The sequence below is a fragment of the Hyaena hyaena genome, unplaced genomic scaffold, assembly GCF_003009895.1.
Source record: "Hyaena hyaena isolate Hyena2069 unplaced genomic scaffold, ASM300989v1 scaffold_918, whole genome shotgun sequence".
NCBI classification, from domain to species: Eukaryota; Metazoa; Chordata; class Mammalia; order Carnivora; family Hyaenidae; genus Hyaena; species Hyaena hyaena.
Window position 1 is genome coordinate 683,605 of NW_024081551.1, and position 17,214 is coordinate 700,818.

Here is a 17,214-nt window from a genome sequence, read left to right on the forward strand (position 1 = left end):
AAAAAAAAAAAAAAAAAAAAACTTTTTTAGCCTCTACTCCTTACCCAGTTCCAAAGGCATTTCCACATTTTTTAGGTATTTGTTAACAACAGCACTCCAATTCTTCAATCTTTGAGTCAGGGTTTTCCTGAGAAACAGAACCAACTAGTGTTATGTATACACAAAGAGATTTAATTTTAGGGAATTGGCTCATGCAATAGTGGAGGTACATGTGCAAAATACGCAGGTAGGCTATCAGGCTTGAGACACAGGCAAGAGTTACAGTCCCCATCTAAAGGCAGAATTCTGCTAGCACAACTCCATCTTGCTTGGGCAGGGCAGAGGGCAGTGGTCAGCCTTTATACTATTAAGGCCTTCCCCTAATTGGTGAAGTCTGCCTATGCTCTGGAAGATAATCTGCTTCATTCATAGTCCATCAATTTAAAGACTCATCTCCTCCAAGAAGCATACACATCCAAAGTAATGTTTGACCAAATATTTGGGTACTGCAGCCTAGCCGAATTGACATATAAAATTAACCTTCCCGTTATTACTGCAGTTTTCGTCTCTTTGCTTTTTAGGTCCCTTTGAAATCAATCCGACATGTCAGCTTTCAAGATGAGGATGAGATTGTCAGAATAAACCCTCGAGATATCTTAATACGTCGTTATGCAGACTACAGACATCCTGACATGTGGAAAAATGACTTAGAGAGAGATGATACTGATTCCAATATTCAGTTTTCTAAACCAGACAGTAAAAAATCAGACTATCTGTACTCTTGTGGGGATGAGACTAAGTTAAGTTCACTCAAAGACTCTGTGGTATTTAAGGCACAGCCTTCCTCATTAAAATTTAAGAAGTCAAAACGAAGAAAAGAAGATGGTGAACGTTCCCGCTGCGTATACTGCCAGGAAAGGTTTAATCATGAAGAAAATGGCAGGGGAAAATGTCAGGATGCTCCAGACCCTATTAAAAGATGCATATATCAAGTTAGTTGCATGCTCTGTGCAGAGAGCATGTTATATCATTGTATGTCAGACTCAGAGGGAGATTTTTCTGATCCCTGTTCATGTGACACTAGTGATGACAAGTTCTGCTTACGATGGTTAGCCCTAGTAGCTTTGTCTTTCATTGTACCATGTATGTGCTGCTATGTCCCTTTGAGAATGTGCCATCGTTGCGGTGAGGCGTGTGGGTGCTGTGGCGGGAAGCATAAAGCTGCTGGATGAAAGGATCCAGTGCCAAAATGAGCTTAAAATCTTTGTTTCCAGGAATTAGCTAACTTGGATTTGTGGAAGCTTTTGGCAAGCAATATGAAATCTTGCCTGGTATCATTGGGGCCACACGTGGAGGAAGCAGAACTTGTCAGTTCTTGGCGTTTCACAAATGCTAGCCATGCCTAACTTTTTCCCTTGAGTGCATGGCATGTTTTGTTACAGGTTGTAAAGAGTATCTGCAAAAGGAGTCCATTTCTGGTTATTGGCTATAATAAGTGAACATAAAATATCCAACTAAAAGGGATTAATTTTTTGGCATTTTTGTATATTTATGCATTAGGGTGATGGGACTTTTAAAGGTTTGAATTTATTAAGACATGAACTAAAAGTGCACTAGGGGACAGTTGATTTCAGTCTAAGAAAAGTTAACACTTGGGAATTGTAAGAAGTTATTAAGTGCAACTAAATCATTTATTAGTTGTTTTTTGAAAGCAGTTTTATGTATAAATAACAAATGTTTATATTTAACTAAATATAAGGTACGAATTATCACATATTAAACTTTTCTTCCCCTTCCTAGTTCTGAAGTAGATGTACATATATCTACTGTCACATTCCATTATATTTTGAATATTTTACTCATCTAGTTAATAACGTTTTTATTCCATGTGAATGATCTGATATTTTCATCCTCATTTCCCTTTGACTACAGTTTATATTGAGTTATATCTGTACATTCTGGTAATCTAAAATCTTTAAAAATATTCTAATAGCCTTGAGTGACCAATTTTTTTTTTTTTAAAGCACAGATGTAATTGTCTAATGTTCTGATGGGAACATAACACTTATTTTTATATAAAAAGAGACTGAGTAAACATTATAGAAAAAAGTGAGGTTTTGGGGTTGTTTTGTTTTGTTGTGGTATTCAACCAGCAAGTTGTTTTCTTTCAGAGTTTCCTCCTTTAAAAAATCATACTGCATTTACAAATGTTTTACAAGGCAAAAAGTATAACTGGATAGTTAATATAAAGGTTTCCTCCTGCGATCTCCACTTATTCTGCTAAACTACAATATGTTCAGCTGTGTTACTAATTTTTTAGCTTAATACTCAGTGTTTATTATTCGCATAACAGTAAGTTTTCCCATTTGCATTTTATTTTATTTAAACTGGCCTAAAAGCAAAATTATTTTATGTTAAAATATATACTAAACTATCCCAGGAAAGTATTTAATCCAACATTGTGAATGAAATATCTTGTACATATAATTTTATTTCTTTTGCAAAGCATCATATTACTGGATGTTTTATTTACAAGGTAGTTGGATAAATGTTCCAACAAATTGTTTAAAGTGGTTGGGGTCAATTTGTCTGGGTTTTTTGGGTTTGTTTTGTTTTTGGTGTTTTTTTTTTTTTGTTTGGTGTTTTTTTTTTTTTTTTTTTTTTTTTTTGGTCTTTTTAAGTGTTAACATTAAAACTCTAACAAAGTAAAGGGTTCTTTAAGAACATTCCCTTAGAGGGATAGAGTTGAGAAGTGTGCCTTTTTTTTTTAATGGCTTGAAGTTTCAGAAGTGATAGAAATTAAAATCACACTACCATTTTGAAGCTCATTTCTATGCAGGTTTTAAAATGTCATTTATGTATCATTCTTTTTACATAGCACCCTTAAGCTTGTGTTCACTTTCTCCTTTTGCCCCAGATCAAACTGAACAATGTATATAACACTGTCTGTAAAATACTTTTTTTTAAGAAAGCATTTATATTTATATGACAGCTTGAACTGACAACATTGTGTATATAGATCATCTTGAAGTATTATTTCACATTGAAAAGAAGAAAAATATATTGATAACTATAGATGTTATGACGAAGAGGTTATTTCTAGTTTTGTACTAAAAATCAATTGGATGAACTGAATCCAAAATATGACACTGTAGCAGCAGTTTTAAGACTTATTTTTACTGTTTATATATTTGAACACCGCTATACCAGATGGTCTTCATCCCTGAAGTTTTCAGCTAAACTTGGTTTCCTAGAATAGACTGTTAACTTTCAAAATTACTTTTTATTGGTGAAATGGAAATACTGGTTTTCCTTGTGAATGAATTTTCATATTTGTAAGTGCTGAAGTTATAATTCAGGTTTGAGCAAGGTGTGAATAACTGAAGAAAATAACTTGCTGGCTATATAGGAAAATGCTGTGGAAATGAACTGTGTATATACTTCTGGGAAGAACAATTTTAATCATTTCTTCTGTTAAGCACTAATCAGTATAGTGCTACTCCTGGTTCTGTACTGTATTTTATATGCAACATATATGCTTTAATATTTTAATGTTTGTGCATTAATATTTTCAATTTGTTTAACCACTTTGCTGCTAAGATTTTGCCATCCCATTCCCATTTTTTCCTTTACCATTTTAAACAAGTTTCTTCATTAAAAACTATGGTGATGAAATGGTTTTTATTTCACCTTGGATTTTCATAGTTAACACACTCAGATTCCAAACCAGTCTTGAAAACTATTGATAATGTAATGCTATCTGAATCCCTACGTGGGAATGTTCTCTTGAGTAAATTATAATTATATGGGGGAAAAGGATAGTCTAAATTTCTCAGTTTTGACGTGTATAGTATAGGTACGTTCAGGAACATTTTCTCCTTCCACATACAGATTTGGCACTGCCAAATGGCTTTTCCTCTGAAACCTTTCTCTTTTAATCGGGTAGTAGAAGCAAATGGCTAAACAAAACAGCCTAAGTAACAGTAAGTACTGAAAATGAAATCATCTGGATAATAAGAAAGATTTTGATCTGGTCTGATGGCTTGTTGGGTTCAGAATTGATCATTCTTTGATGATTTTTCTCCTGCCTTGACAAGAGAATCCTTTGATTTCTGAAGAAATATGAGGTATGGGACTTCAGCACCACCTACTGGATGATTTATAGACCAGAGACATGGGGTGGCAGTCAGGGTATGACAGGGTTAATCACTAACTACTACCAATAAAAAGGGCTATTTAAGCAGTGGCCACCTCCAAAGGGGGAAAACCTGAGTAAGAAGGAGCTCAAAGAAACTGTAAAATGAATCTTTTCTCTGATGTGTCTTGTTGGTCACTGAAAGATTTTAAGCACTTTTTTCTTACATATCCTGTCTGAAAATATTTATTTATATTTGGAACTGGCAATCAAACATAATGGATGTGCCGAAGCATTTACAAAACCAATTCTTTTAACTTGCAAAAGCCATTACCAAAATGGTATTCTGCTTCTCCTCCCATAACCAGTCAGGGAGAGTTTTTAAAAAATAAATAAATAAATAAACGTCACCTGTATTTCATCATGACAACTTCAGAGAGTGTGTGTATGTCTCTGGGATGATGTTGGGACAGGGGTTCAAGTTTAAGGGGGAAAACTTGAAACTACCTATTTTCATTGGTTATTCAGCAGTGCCTAAAATGAACTTTTGAAGTAATACAAATGCACTTTCAATTCATGTTCATAGTGCCATCTGATATGTTGGGTAAGTCTGTCTTTTTCTTTTTTCTCCCAACCCCAACCCCTTAATTGAATGCCACAGAGATGTTTTCGAATATCCATGTAGGTCTTCAAAGTACAGGAAACATGTACTTTCCTCCAGATGGGCAATTCAAAGGCTGTTTCTTTTTTTGAAGTTTACTTTAGACTTTGTGATTACACTTTGGAATATGTGTATAAGATTGGGTTTTTAATTTTAGCCCAAAGATACATTAAGCAAGTGTAACATTTTTCTACATGAAACTTTGAAAACTTTATTTGGCTAGAAAGCAGATTATTCATGAAATATTCTTCATTTATTCTTCATTTGACCTCCAGGTTCACATTTCTAAGAATAGAGGAAAGCACTAGAAACTTGCATTGTTGTTGCACTTAAAAACAATTGGTCTATAAACCATGATAATAATAGTACCATCAGGTGTTTTACAGTAAGTGAAAACATTAAGAAATCACAACCTGAGGTGATTTATATAAACCAAAAAAAAAAAACCCCCACAAAAAAAAGGGCTTTAAGGTATTAAGGTACTGTTTGCCTAGCAGCCAGGTGGTTATAAAACTTTCATATGCTTTGATACACTGATGTTAGCCATTGTTCCTGAAAGCTCCTTAAATTGCATAAGTTGCTAGTTTTGAAACTTCTCAAGAATAATCTAGTTGAAAAACCTTTGTATTAAAGATACACATAGACTTTTGTGAACATTGCCAGTATGTAGTGTCATTTGCTTTCTATTCTTGACCTCAAAAGTGCCTCACTTGTATATTACTTCCATTAAAAGCTTGACTGCATTCTTTCTAATAAGCAATGAAAACTTGTTTAACTCATGTCATAATGTATCACCTTAGATATAGTTGCTTAGATTGATAGTTTGGATATATAATGTAAATATGCATATATAAGTTTGTAACTGTTTTTGTTACATCATACCCATGTAATTGGACATATCAGATGATATCATAAGAATTTGTTTTAATTACCTGATTAAACCTATCATGAAATACAAAAGGACTTTTTCTTACTCTTCCAGAGGATATCAAACTATCACATAAGAGATACTAATTACTCAAGGAGAAAGCAATAGAAATGGGCTTTTAAAAAATCATCTTTAAGGTATATTTTTAACTGAAAACTCATGTATATAGTTCATCTTATTGATGTTTATTCATCCTTGATCGTATCCAGAGTTTTTATGGTCTGTTACCTATACATAGGTAAACAATAAGTTGAAATATATTTATTGGTTTGGGAACATGGAACCACCAAATCTGGATGAAATGATAATCCCTGAATGATATGTGGGAAGTTTTTAATCCAAAACTACTACTACTTTATTGTGTGCCCTACTCAGTTTCAGAGTTTCAGTTATATATGTAAATAAACAAAATACTAATCTAGATTAAAAATTAGTAGGACAGTACTCAAAAATCATAGCTTATTTCAATACCAGAATAACTTTTAGATTACTGTATTAAAGTTCTATTTGCTTGAAGAATCAACAGTTAACTGTTTACCATGAATTATGAAGTGGAGTCTCCTGTGTTTATTTGCAGGTTTTCAGAAATGTGCTTTACATTCTTCACAATCAAGTTAATACCCACAAGTAAGTAGAATAGGTTTCTACATAAGAGAAATTGAAACTAGGGTTTCTGCTTGGCCATCAGTATAGTGTCATGCACACAGTGGTCCCTAAAGGGGAAAAAATGGTATTAATAATAAAACTGAGTCCACTCTTTTAAATTAACTGCTTTAAGATTTGCAGTTTTAGAGAGGTCCTTTGAAATATTGGCTCAAAAATATATTCAAAATAAAAGTCTAACAAAATCAGAATTGAAATGATGTTTCTTTTTTTTTTGGTTAGCATGGTTTTTTATTTTATATATATATCTATATAGATATATATAGATACACAGCACACACACACACATACACGCATATGTATGTATATTTGTTTATATATTTTAAGTTTTATTTATTTTGAGAGAGAGAGCCCAAGCAGGGGAGGGGCAGAGAGCCGGGGGGTGGGGGGGAGAGAGAGAGAGAGAGAGAGAGAATACCAAGCAAGTTCTGCCCAATGCAGGGCTCAATCTCAAAAACCATGAGATCATGACCTGAGCAGAAATCAAAGAGTCAGATGTTTAACTAACTGAGGCACCCAGGTGCCCCTGTTGTGTAATATGTTTTAAATGATCACTTTTAGTTCTCAACTCCATAATAAAGTGTTATCCTCTTCTTTTTTTTTTCCACTAAAGAGATTTAGGCTGCAAGAGGTTAAAAACTATTCCCAAGATATGAGGCACAGGTTTTGAATCAAAATGCGTTACTCCAAAATCTATGCTTTTAGTCACAATGCAATTTTGCTTTTTGTTGCAAGTGTTACTGATGTACTGATATAATATACTTATTCAATTAAAATTAAATTTTACTTAAGCTGGAGTGGTTTTATAAGGGAATAACTTTTTTTATTTATAAAGTAGGCTCCATGCCCAACATGGGACTTGAACTCACAACCCTGAAATTGAGAGCTGCATGTTCTATTGACTGAGCCAGTCAGGTACCCTAGGAGTAACTTCTTAATTCCTACTCCCTTTTATTTCAATTCTAGGTCCCCTATTCAACCATCTCACTAGATCGTGGTGTACTATCCACAGTATGACATGTGGAGATGCTTAAAATTGGGAGAATAAAATGGTGGTAATGCTTCAACATACCAACCATCAAAATAAATCAGTTTGTGCTGATCCAGTAGAAAGTACTGAAGACATACATGCTGTCCAGTGTATGGTATTGTTCATTTTGCTCAACTGATGGCATTTCCCTAAAGGTTTTGAGTCTGAGGGATTCTTTTTCCCCAAAGCAGTGAAACTTCTTGTTGAGGCAGTAGAAAACAGTGCTCTTACATGAGTCTTCTGGATTCTATACTTTTTTTTTTTTTTTCCCAAATAGCCAGTTGTATGTCAGTTATTCCACAAAGCCTGTGTTAGAACCAGAGTTGCATGTAGTGTCAGGTCTACGTCCATGCATGACACTGAGGTTAGTGTCTCCCTCCCTCAAACTTACTCTTATCCTAGGAATAGTTTACAGTAACCAAGAGCTTGTGTGCAATTTGGAAAAGGACAGGAAGAACTCCGGGATTTCTAATATTGAAGTAAGTTCATTCTGGATGATAAAACTTAAGGAGATCTGTTTAACTTTCATTTCTGTTATTTTTTAATTTTGCATTGTCAAATTGCAAGATATTAATTTAAGTAATTTTTTTCCTTTTAAAATCTGATATAGAAGATCTTATGGATATTACTTGTCCAACATAAACACCTTTTGAGTCCTCCATATTTTCCTCCCTCCTTTTCCCTGTTACAGAAATGTCTCCAACTTCTCCAAATTTATGAAGGGAAAAATCCGTGGAGAAGAAATTTTAGCAGTATATTAGAGTACTTTTTAAAATGCTTGTATTTTTCCCAAGAATTTCCAGCACGCTTAAATATGTGTCTGTTATCAGTAAGGGAAACCAATGACTATCACTTAAAAATTTAAGAGAAAACAAGTTCTGTGAATTTATGAACTTCTAGCTAGTTAATAGTTCTTATTAAACTTCTCATTAAATTATTGAAGTGAAATTCACACAGTGTGATACTCCAAAGTTCTAAGAAGGAAGTAAGGATCCAAACCAAATTACTTAAGATTATTGATAAAGGCTGGGACGACACAAATCCCTAGAGATTCATACAATACCCTTATTTTACAGATTTAGAAACCAGCCTCAGGAAGTTAAGATAGAAATGCAAAATCATTCACTTAATAGTACAGCCTGCATTTTTAAAAAGTTTGTTATGTTTTATATTCGAGAGAGAACAAGAGAGAAAGTGAGACACAGGACCCAAAGCAGGCTCCAGGCTCTGAGCTGTCAGCACAGAGCCTGACGCGGGGCTCAAACTCACAGACTATGAGATCATGACCTGAGTCGAAGTCAGCACTCAACCAACTGAGACACCCAGGCACCCCTGACTGACATTTTTATTTTTAATGAAAGATGGTCTATATTTTAAATATGATTGGAAGGTGAAGCACCTTAGACTGCAACAAGACAATGATAAAAGTAGACATCTTCAGATTGAAATCTACCCAGATTCAGACAAAAATGGTTTGTGGGACTGAGGAATTGAATGATAGTGGCTTTGAAGAGTATTTCAGCAACTAGGACCAGCGAAGGAATTATGAACAACTTAAACTACAAGGAACAAACTTACAAAAATGGTAAACTTTACACTGTTGGGGTACCTGGGTGGCTCAGTTGGTTAAGCGTCCGATTAGGCTCAGGTCATGATCTCACAGTTCGTTGATTCGATCCCTGCATCAGGCTCTGTGCTGACAGCCAGCTTAGAGCCTGGAGCCTGTTTCAGATTCTGTGTCTCCCTCTCTTCCACCCTCCCCTGTTCACACTGGGAAAGGGTCTGTCTGCCTGCCTGTCTCTCTCTCTCTCTCTCTCTCTCTCAGAAATAAATTGAACATTAAAATAAATAAACTGTATGTTCACGTCTCCTTAAAGACATTTTCCCCTGAGCAGTATAAATTTGTTGTCTATTTTTGTGGTGTGATTGTTTTCTAAGAACTCAGGCTAAAGAAAAGTTAATTGCTGGAAACCTTTGGGATCTTATTGCTGATAGCCTTAAAAGGAAATCACTAGCTCCATAATCAGGTAAGACCATATTCAAAAGGGTTTCTTTACTTTTTACAGCTCATTTTTCCCCTAAAACAACAACATCAAAAATAGCTTACCTTGTACAGATTTCTTTCCCTTTGGAAGGTCACAAGGCACATCTCCAGGCAAGCCTGACTACTCAAAAGGTAATTGGGAACAGAACCACCCAGGTTAAAGGCAGAGCAAATGAAAAGACTCCAAATAGAAACAGGCTTGGCTGGTTGAAGGGACAGCAGGAAAGTTAGTATGACCACAGTGGTCATACTCAAGAGGTCAAGTCATAGAGATAGCAGGCGCTAGATCTTCTGGGAACTTAAAACTCAGATTTTATTCTGTGAGTGACCGAAATTCCCTGGAAAATTTTGAAAGGGAAATTTAATGATCTGCTGCTATGTGGCTTCTTTTTTTTTTTTTTTTTTTTTTAAATTGAAAACCCAGTGCTGGCCTCAGATACTGGGCTATCTTCTATTTTTTCAAGTATTACCCTGACCATTTCACTGAAATGCTCTGGACAAAGTCCCCTACCCCCTCCACATTTCTAAATCCAGTGGATGTTCCTTAGATAGACCTCACCTCACTGAACATCTTACATACTCTTTACTTCCCTGCACTACACTGCCCTAGTTGCCTCCTGTTTCACTGGTTCCTCTTCTCTTTGCTAGATCCTTCTCTTTCCAATCGTCACAAGTTGGAATTCCTCAGGGTACAGTAATAGATTCTTCTCCAGCAGTACTCCCCTTAAGGGATCTTAAGAGGCCTCCATGACCTGTGACACACATAGTGGTGGTATCCACAGTTAGGTCTTACGCTTGACCTCTCAACTGGGATGTCTGGAGCATTTCCATTTCAGTAAGACTGAAACAGGACTCTTGATTCCCCTCTAGACCTGCTCCATCTCCAGTCTGCCTCTTTTTAAGGAATAATCATAATTACCCAATTGCTCAATTTACCCATTTTCTGTATCAAAGACTTTAAAATAGATTGTGATTCTGAATAGTCCTCCTCATGTTCGCCACTATGGTCTTAGTCCAAGCCTCAATTACCTCTTGCCCGTACTTCGTAATAGCTTCCTGCTTCCACCCTGTTCACTTCCAGATCTTTTATTTTTAGAATTGATTTAATACTTTATGTCTATTGACTTTTGGTTTGTCTTTTCTATTACCATAATTTCAGAATTAATTACATTTTTTTCTTAATTTGACAGTTATTTACTCTTTTCCTTTCTTTTCACTTGTGCTTTCTGGCCAGATAATTAGGAAAGAGAACTTACCGTTTATATGCCTATTAGGTATGAGGTATTGTGTGGAATATATCCACATATGTTAATTCCTTAGTAACTTAGTGAAATAGGTATGATTACTTCCATTTCGCAAATGAGGAAAATAAGAGCATCAAAAATTAAGAAACTTACCTACATTCTTTTTTTGAATGTTTTATTGTGGGGCGGGGGTAGGGGGTATGGGCAGAGAGAGAGAGAGAGAGAGAGGATCTGAAGCAGGCTCTAAGCTGTTAGCACAGAGCCCAACAAAGGGCTTGATATTATGACCTGAGCTGAAATTGGATGTTCAACTGACTGAGCCACCCAGGAGTCCTTACCTATAGTCTTAATTGTGGGAGCTGAAATTCAAAGCCTGTTCTTTCTGACTCCTACTCCCCTGGCTACCATTCTGTCTCTGGGGAATTTTCCCCCATTGTCCTTTTTTTTTTTTTTTTAATGTTTTTTATTTATTATTTCTAGGAGAGAGAGAGAGAGACAGCGTGAGCAGGGGAGGGTCAGAGAGAGAGGGAGTCACAGACCGAAACAGGCTCCAGGCTCTGGGCTGGCAGTCAGCACAGAGCCCGACGCGGGGCTCGAACCCACGAACTGTGAGATCATGACCTAAGCGAAAGTCGGACGCTTAACCGACTAAGCCACCCAGGCGCCCCCCCCCCCCATTGTCCCTTTCTTAAGTCCCTGGTTTCTCCTCAGCTTTGATTTCTATTCCTTTATTGCTTTTGCTTATTCTATCTTCTTTTCCTTCAAATTCCTGACTTGGTTTTTTTCTCTCGTTATTTTGAATTTCCTCTTACTATACTCACTGACCTATTCTTATCCACAAATGACACTCAAGTAATATTAGATTTTCAAAGGGCAGTCTGTAGGATTAGTTTCATGACTACCATCTATATAAAACCCATTAAAGATGTTAAGTCTGTGTTTTGAAGACTTAGAAAATGACTAACTGGGAAGTCAGTCTGAGCCTTTGTAGCGTGTTTCTGCAGTTGACTTACATTCTGATAAAGAGGCCATTCTTTTCTTCCTGGTAATGGGATAGCATTGAATCTGTTGTGCCTCGTAAATGCTGGCACTCATCCATTTCTTCCTGTAGTTTGGTCCACAATTGATTTAAACATCTCTGCCTCTGATGACATGATACAGATTTAATCTGTGTGTATCTTAATAGAGGATTTCTCCTTTTCAGCATTGAAAAATCATTTTCTTTTATATGAATGATATTTTTCTTAGGCTTTTTTCTGCAGTTTTTAATATGAGTAAACCTAATGATACGTAATAGTGTTTTTAACCAGAAATAAGTTATTTAGTAGTAGTAGTATCTACTTTTCAAGCTCCCTTTTGCTTCACAAGAAGTTATCTGATTCAGAAAGTGGTAAAAGAAATCAACAAGAACTGTGGAAAACTGGACTGGAAACAATCCTTGGGCCACTAAACTTCCACCAGCAAGAAGCAGCCTCAGAAAGTTGTGCAGCTTCCAAAGGCCCACTTCAGATGTAGTTATAGATGATAATAAGAAAGGAATAGGTTGCTCTAGTAGGCGGAGTAATGGTCCCTAAATATCGCAGGTCCTAGTTTCTGGATCCTGTGTTACCCAGTATCAAAACGGTCTCTGCAGGTCCAATTTAAGGATCTTGAGATAGACTGCCTTGGACTATCCAGATGGGCCCTAAATACAATCACAAGTATCGTATAAGAGGAGAGTCTGCTCACACACACACACACACATACACACACACACACACACACACTGTCAAGACAGAGTAGGGAGACATTTGAAAATGCTGGCCTTGGAGATTGAAGGGATGTGGCCACAAGCCAAAGAATGCCAGTGGCCACTAGAAGCTGAGAAGGGAAGGATTCTCCCTTACCAAGAGCCTCCAGAGGGAGCACAGCCCTGCTGACACTTTGATTTTAGCCCAGTGATTTGAATTTCAAACCTCTGGCTTCCAGGACTCTCAGAAAATAAATTTCTGTTGTTTTAAGCAGCCAGGTTTGTGACCATTTTTACAACAGCCACAGAAAATGAATACATGTCCCAAAAGGCAGAGCATTGGACCATAGAGAGCAATGGATACGGGAATTTCTCTCAGCAAAATCAGGGGTCTAATCAAGGATTCTTTCCCACTTCTAGGGTAGGAGACCTATTTACTATCCCTTCACTTTTCCAATGAGAGTTTTTATTGTGGTTATTATGTTCTTGCTTCAGCATTGTATATTGGATGTGTTGGAGGGAAGGGCAGATTGTTGGCCCTTTTGGCTCATAACTGTTCAGAAGAAGCATGTCTCAAAAAGAGAAATACACAGATGACTTGAAGATCCAGGATATGAGCTGGATGCAACAATAGCACAGAACAGACAGCCCCCAACTTACAGTAGTTGACTTAAGAATTTTTCAGCTTTATGATAGTGCAGAAGCGATGCTGATAGTTCGAATTTCGAATTTTTATCTTCTCCTGAGCTAGCAATACTCAGTTCAACACTGTCTTGTAATGGTGGGCAGGGGCAGCGAGCCACAACTCCCAGTCAGGCACGCAACCAAGGAGGTAAACAACCAATACTCTTATAATGATTCTGGTTTCTTTTTTTTTAAGGTTGTTTATTGAGAGAGAGCACGCAAATGGGGGAGCTGTAGAGAGGGAGAGAGAGAATCCCAAGCAGGCTTGGTGCTGCCAGTGCAGAGCCCATGCAGGACTCAAACTCACAAACCGAGATCGTGACCTGAACCAAAATCAAAAGTAGGAAACTTCACTGACTCAGCCTCCCAGGTGCCCCATAACGATTCTATTTTTCACTTTCAGTACAGTGTATATACATATATATATACGTATATATGCATATACGTATATATATATGTATACACACACACACACACACAATAACTTACATGAGATATTCAACACTTGGTCATAAAGAAGTCTTTGTGTTAGATGGATTCTGCCCAAATAAGGGAGGCAACACTAAGCTATGTGTTCAGTAAGTTAGGTGTAATAAATGCATTTTTGACCTAACAGTATTTTCGACTTATGAGTTTACTGGGACATAACGCCATCAGAAATTGAGGAAGATCTGTGTTTTAGGATGTTTCACTTGGGAATGGATTGTGGTTTTTGTGTGGATAGAAAGGATCAGAGGCATCGTTGATGACTTCATTAAGGCAGAGAGTGCTTCTCCAGTATCCATGTGCTTCTCTCCATCACCAACCTTCCCCTGGGGATAAGTTCAAGCCACGTGACTAGCGCTAGCTGGTATAATTGGAGGGGTAGTGATGTGTCACGTTGGGGACGTGGCAAATAAGAACCAGTGTACTTCCTTTGCCTTTTGCCCTGCTGTAGAGCACGTGGTTGTCATGTGTAGCTGACATAGCGACAAGATGAAGAACCATCTGACTTCATTGAACTTTGCCTGAATAAGAAATAAACCTCTGTGTTAGGCCCATGGTACTTTGGATTTTTTGTTTGTTTTGTTTTGTTTTGTTTCAGCAACATAATCTAACATTGTCCTGACTAATGTAAGTCATAAGCATTTTCCTGAATTATTTTAGGATATTGATTCAGTTTATCAGTGAAAGCAAATTAGAAAGTAAACCTTTGTACAATTTGTATTAGTGGACAGTTAATCTGTCCCCATCCTCACAAAATAAATACTCAACTTTAGAGTATCTATCCAGGGATGTCTGGGTGGCTCAGTCGGTTAAGGGTCTGACTCTCGATTTTGGCTCAGGTCATGATCTCATGGTTCGTGAGTTCGAACCTCACATCAGGCTCTGTGCTGACACTGACAGTGCAGAGCCTGCTTGGGATTCTCTCCCCCTCTCTCTGCCACTTCCCCACTTGCAATCTCTCTTTCTCTCAAAATAAATGAGTAAACTTAAAAAAAATAATAATAAAGGGGATCTATATGAAGAAACATGAATTTGTTAGACGCTTAAATTGTTATGTGACTTTGGCTAACACTAAGTACAGGAAAGAGTATGGCTAGATATGAAGCTCTGTGTGATAGTCTAAGTTTACTACCATATCCCCAGTGGCAACCCCGGGGAATGAGTGAAAGTTAATCAAATATTATATAACAAAGACTCATATGCCATGCCAGAAAGTTCAAAATTTAGTATATTACAAAAAAAAAAATCCTAATAGAAAGAGGGATGCCATGATTAGATTTGCATTCTTGAGTGATTATTCTATTAAAATATTCAACAAATAGTAAGTGGATTCCAGGGTAAGCAGGATAGACATATTACCGGCTTTCATGGGGCATATGTTCTAGGTAGGGGAGAATGTTCAATAACAAAAGAGCTAAATTAGAGAGTTGAAAGTTATGAAGAGAAAATTAATATTGAGTTAGAATACAGAATACCTGGTGGCCAATGGCAGCCTAAGAAAGTAGCTTTTGAGGTGAGGCCCAAATGTCAATAAGAAGCTAGCTATGTGAAAATGAGAGGAAAGTACATTTTAGGAATAGAGAATGGTTCTGTGGTAGAGACTTTTTGTACTTCTATCTGACCTGATTCTTTTTTTTCCTGAATATTTATTTGAGAGAGAAGGAGGGAATGTGCGCAGGTATGCATACACAAGCGGGTAGGGGGGAAGAGACGGAGAGAAAGAGAATCCCAAGCACATTCTACACTGTCAGCTCAAAGCTAGACAGGAGGCACAATCCCATGAACCATGAGATCGTGACCTGAGTGGAAATCAAGAGCCTGATGCTTAACCAACCAAGCCACCCAGGTGTCCACTGACTTGCTTCTCTTTAACATACAAAGGATTATATTTCCCCACCATCTTGCAAGGAAGTGGGGGTTATGGACAAGTTCTGGAAAATGGGTTGTGAGAAGAAGTGATAGAAATAAGTTCCAGGGTGATGTAAGACATTCTCCTCCTCTACCACAGTTAGCATTGGTGAGGCTGCATACTGAAATTGTGAAACTTTAAGACTGAGGCTGCCTGAATTACTGAGTCTAAGTCATGGACATCAGTTGTCCTGTGGAATTGCCCAGCCCCACTGGTGACTTAGTGTGATTCAGAGATTGTATATTTCAGTGACATACACTGTCCTAGCCTCTCTAATGCAGACCCTGAGGTCAGAGCAAGGTGTGTGGCTTGCAGGATGAGCCAGAAGACCAGAATAAGAGCAGAATAAGCATGGAGAAAGAGAAGCCAGATCATACACACTTTGTAAACCAAGGTAAGGAGTTTCTCTTTTATTCGAAGTAGGAGAGGAAGCAATTGAAAGGTTTTAAGTGGGGAGGTGACATTTTAGAACTTCCAATTCTAAAAGATTACTCTGCTAATCTCTGGAGAACTCATTGAGGAGGAAGGAGGCAAAACAAAAGCGGGAAGGCCAATTAGGAAGCTGTTGTAGTAGTCTTCACAAATTATTCTTGCTTGCATCCGGTTAGTGGGAGTAAGAATGAAGAGAAGTGGACAGACTCCACATAAGTTTTGGAGGAGGCATCAAAAAGGACATCCTAGTAGATTAAAGGGGGTGCGCAGGAGGAGGGAATCTGCAGAAGAGAATAATCTTTGGGCTTAAGTCTGGAGAGATGTTGACATGGGCAAGGTTGGGGAAGGAGCCAGTCCTGGTGGAGGTGGGAGAGAAAGCTGTATCACCTTTGAGGTCACTGTTAGACATCCAAGTGGAAACGCTGGATAGAAACATACATATATGACTATAGTTTGAAGAGAGATCAGATTTAGAGATGTAAAATTGGTATACAAATTATTTTGCCTTCACCTTTAGTTTTCATTTTGTGGGGCTCTTGGGATTAGCAATTACATAATGAGTATGCTTGACCTAATGCACACATATTGAACCCTCAAACTGTAGAATGTACTTTATTTTCAAGCACATTTAGAAAATTTACAAAAATTGACTCTATTGGACCATAACACAAATTTCAATGTTGAAAATTTTTTAAGTTTTATTTATTTATTTTGAGAGAGAGAGAGAGAGAGAGAGAGAGAGAGGGAATGAATGAGCAGGGAAAGGGCAGAGAGAGGGAGAGAGAGGGAATCCCAAACAGGTTCCTCATTGCCAGCATCAGAGCCTGATGCTGGGCTCAAATCCACAAACCATGAGATCATAACCTGAGCCAAAATCAGGAGTCGGATGATTAACTGAGCCACCCAGGCACCCTACACATTTCAATACATTTAAGAGATTGGTCATAGACATATCTCTGATCTCAACGAAGTTAGGAAATACAAAGATAATTAGAAAAGAGCATTAAAATCAGTGTCATATAACTTGTTCTAAGAGGGACTTATGATAAAAATTTAAGATTCCTTTGACCAGAACAGCAATAAAAATAACAGGTATCAAATATCAAAACATGTAAGATGCAGCTAAAGCAGTACTTGGAGAGAAATGCATAGCTTTAAATTCTATTAGAAAAGAAGGAAGTCTTAAAACTAATGTGGTACTAAAGAGCCAATATGAAACATTAGGAAGAACAGTATAATAAAGTTTAAGAAAAGTTATAAAAGAAGAAAATAAGAAGATAAGGTTGGAAT

At 37.1% G+C, this 17,214-nt stretch overlaps 1 protein-coding gene across 1 annotated transcript in view; it reads left to right on the forward strand.

The window, feature by feature from the left end:
- The window catches only part of SPRED1 (sprouty related EVH1 domain containing 1), a 129,022-nt gene extending 123,284 nt beyond the window's left edge, over window positions 1-5,738 (forward strand). Inside the window, exon 7 of the mRNA XM_039220864.1 lies at window positions 561-5,738. Within this exon, the coding sequence (XP_039076795.1) occupies window positions 561-1,211 (651 nt within the window). The 3' untranslated portion in view covers window positions 1,212-5,738. The remainder of the gene's footprint in view (window positions 1-560) is intronic.
- The last annotated feature ends 11,476 nt before the right edge of the window (window positions 5,739-17,214 follow it).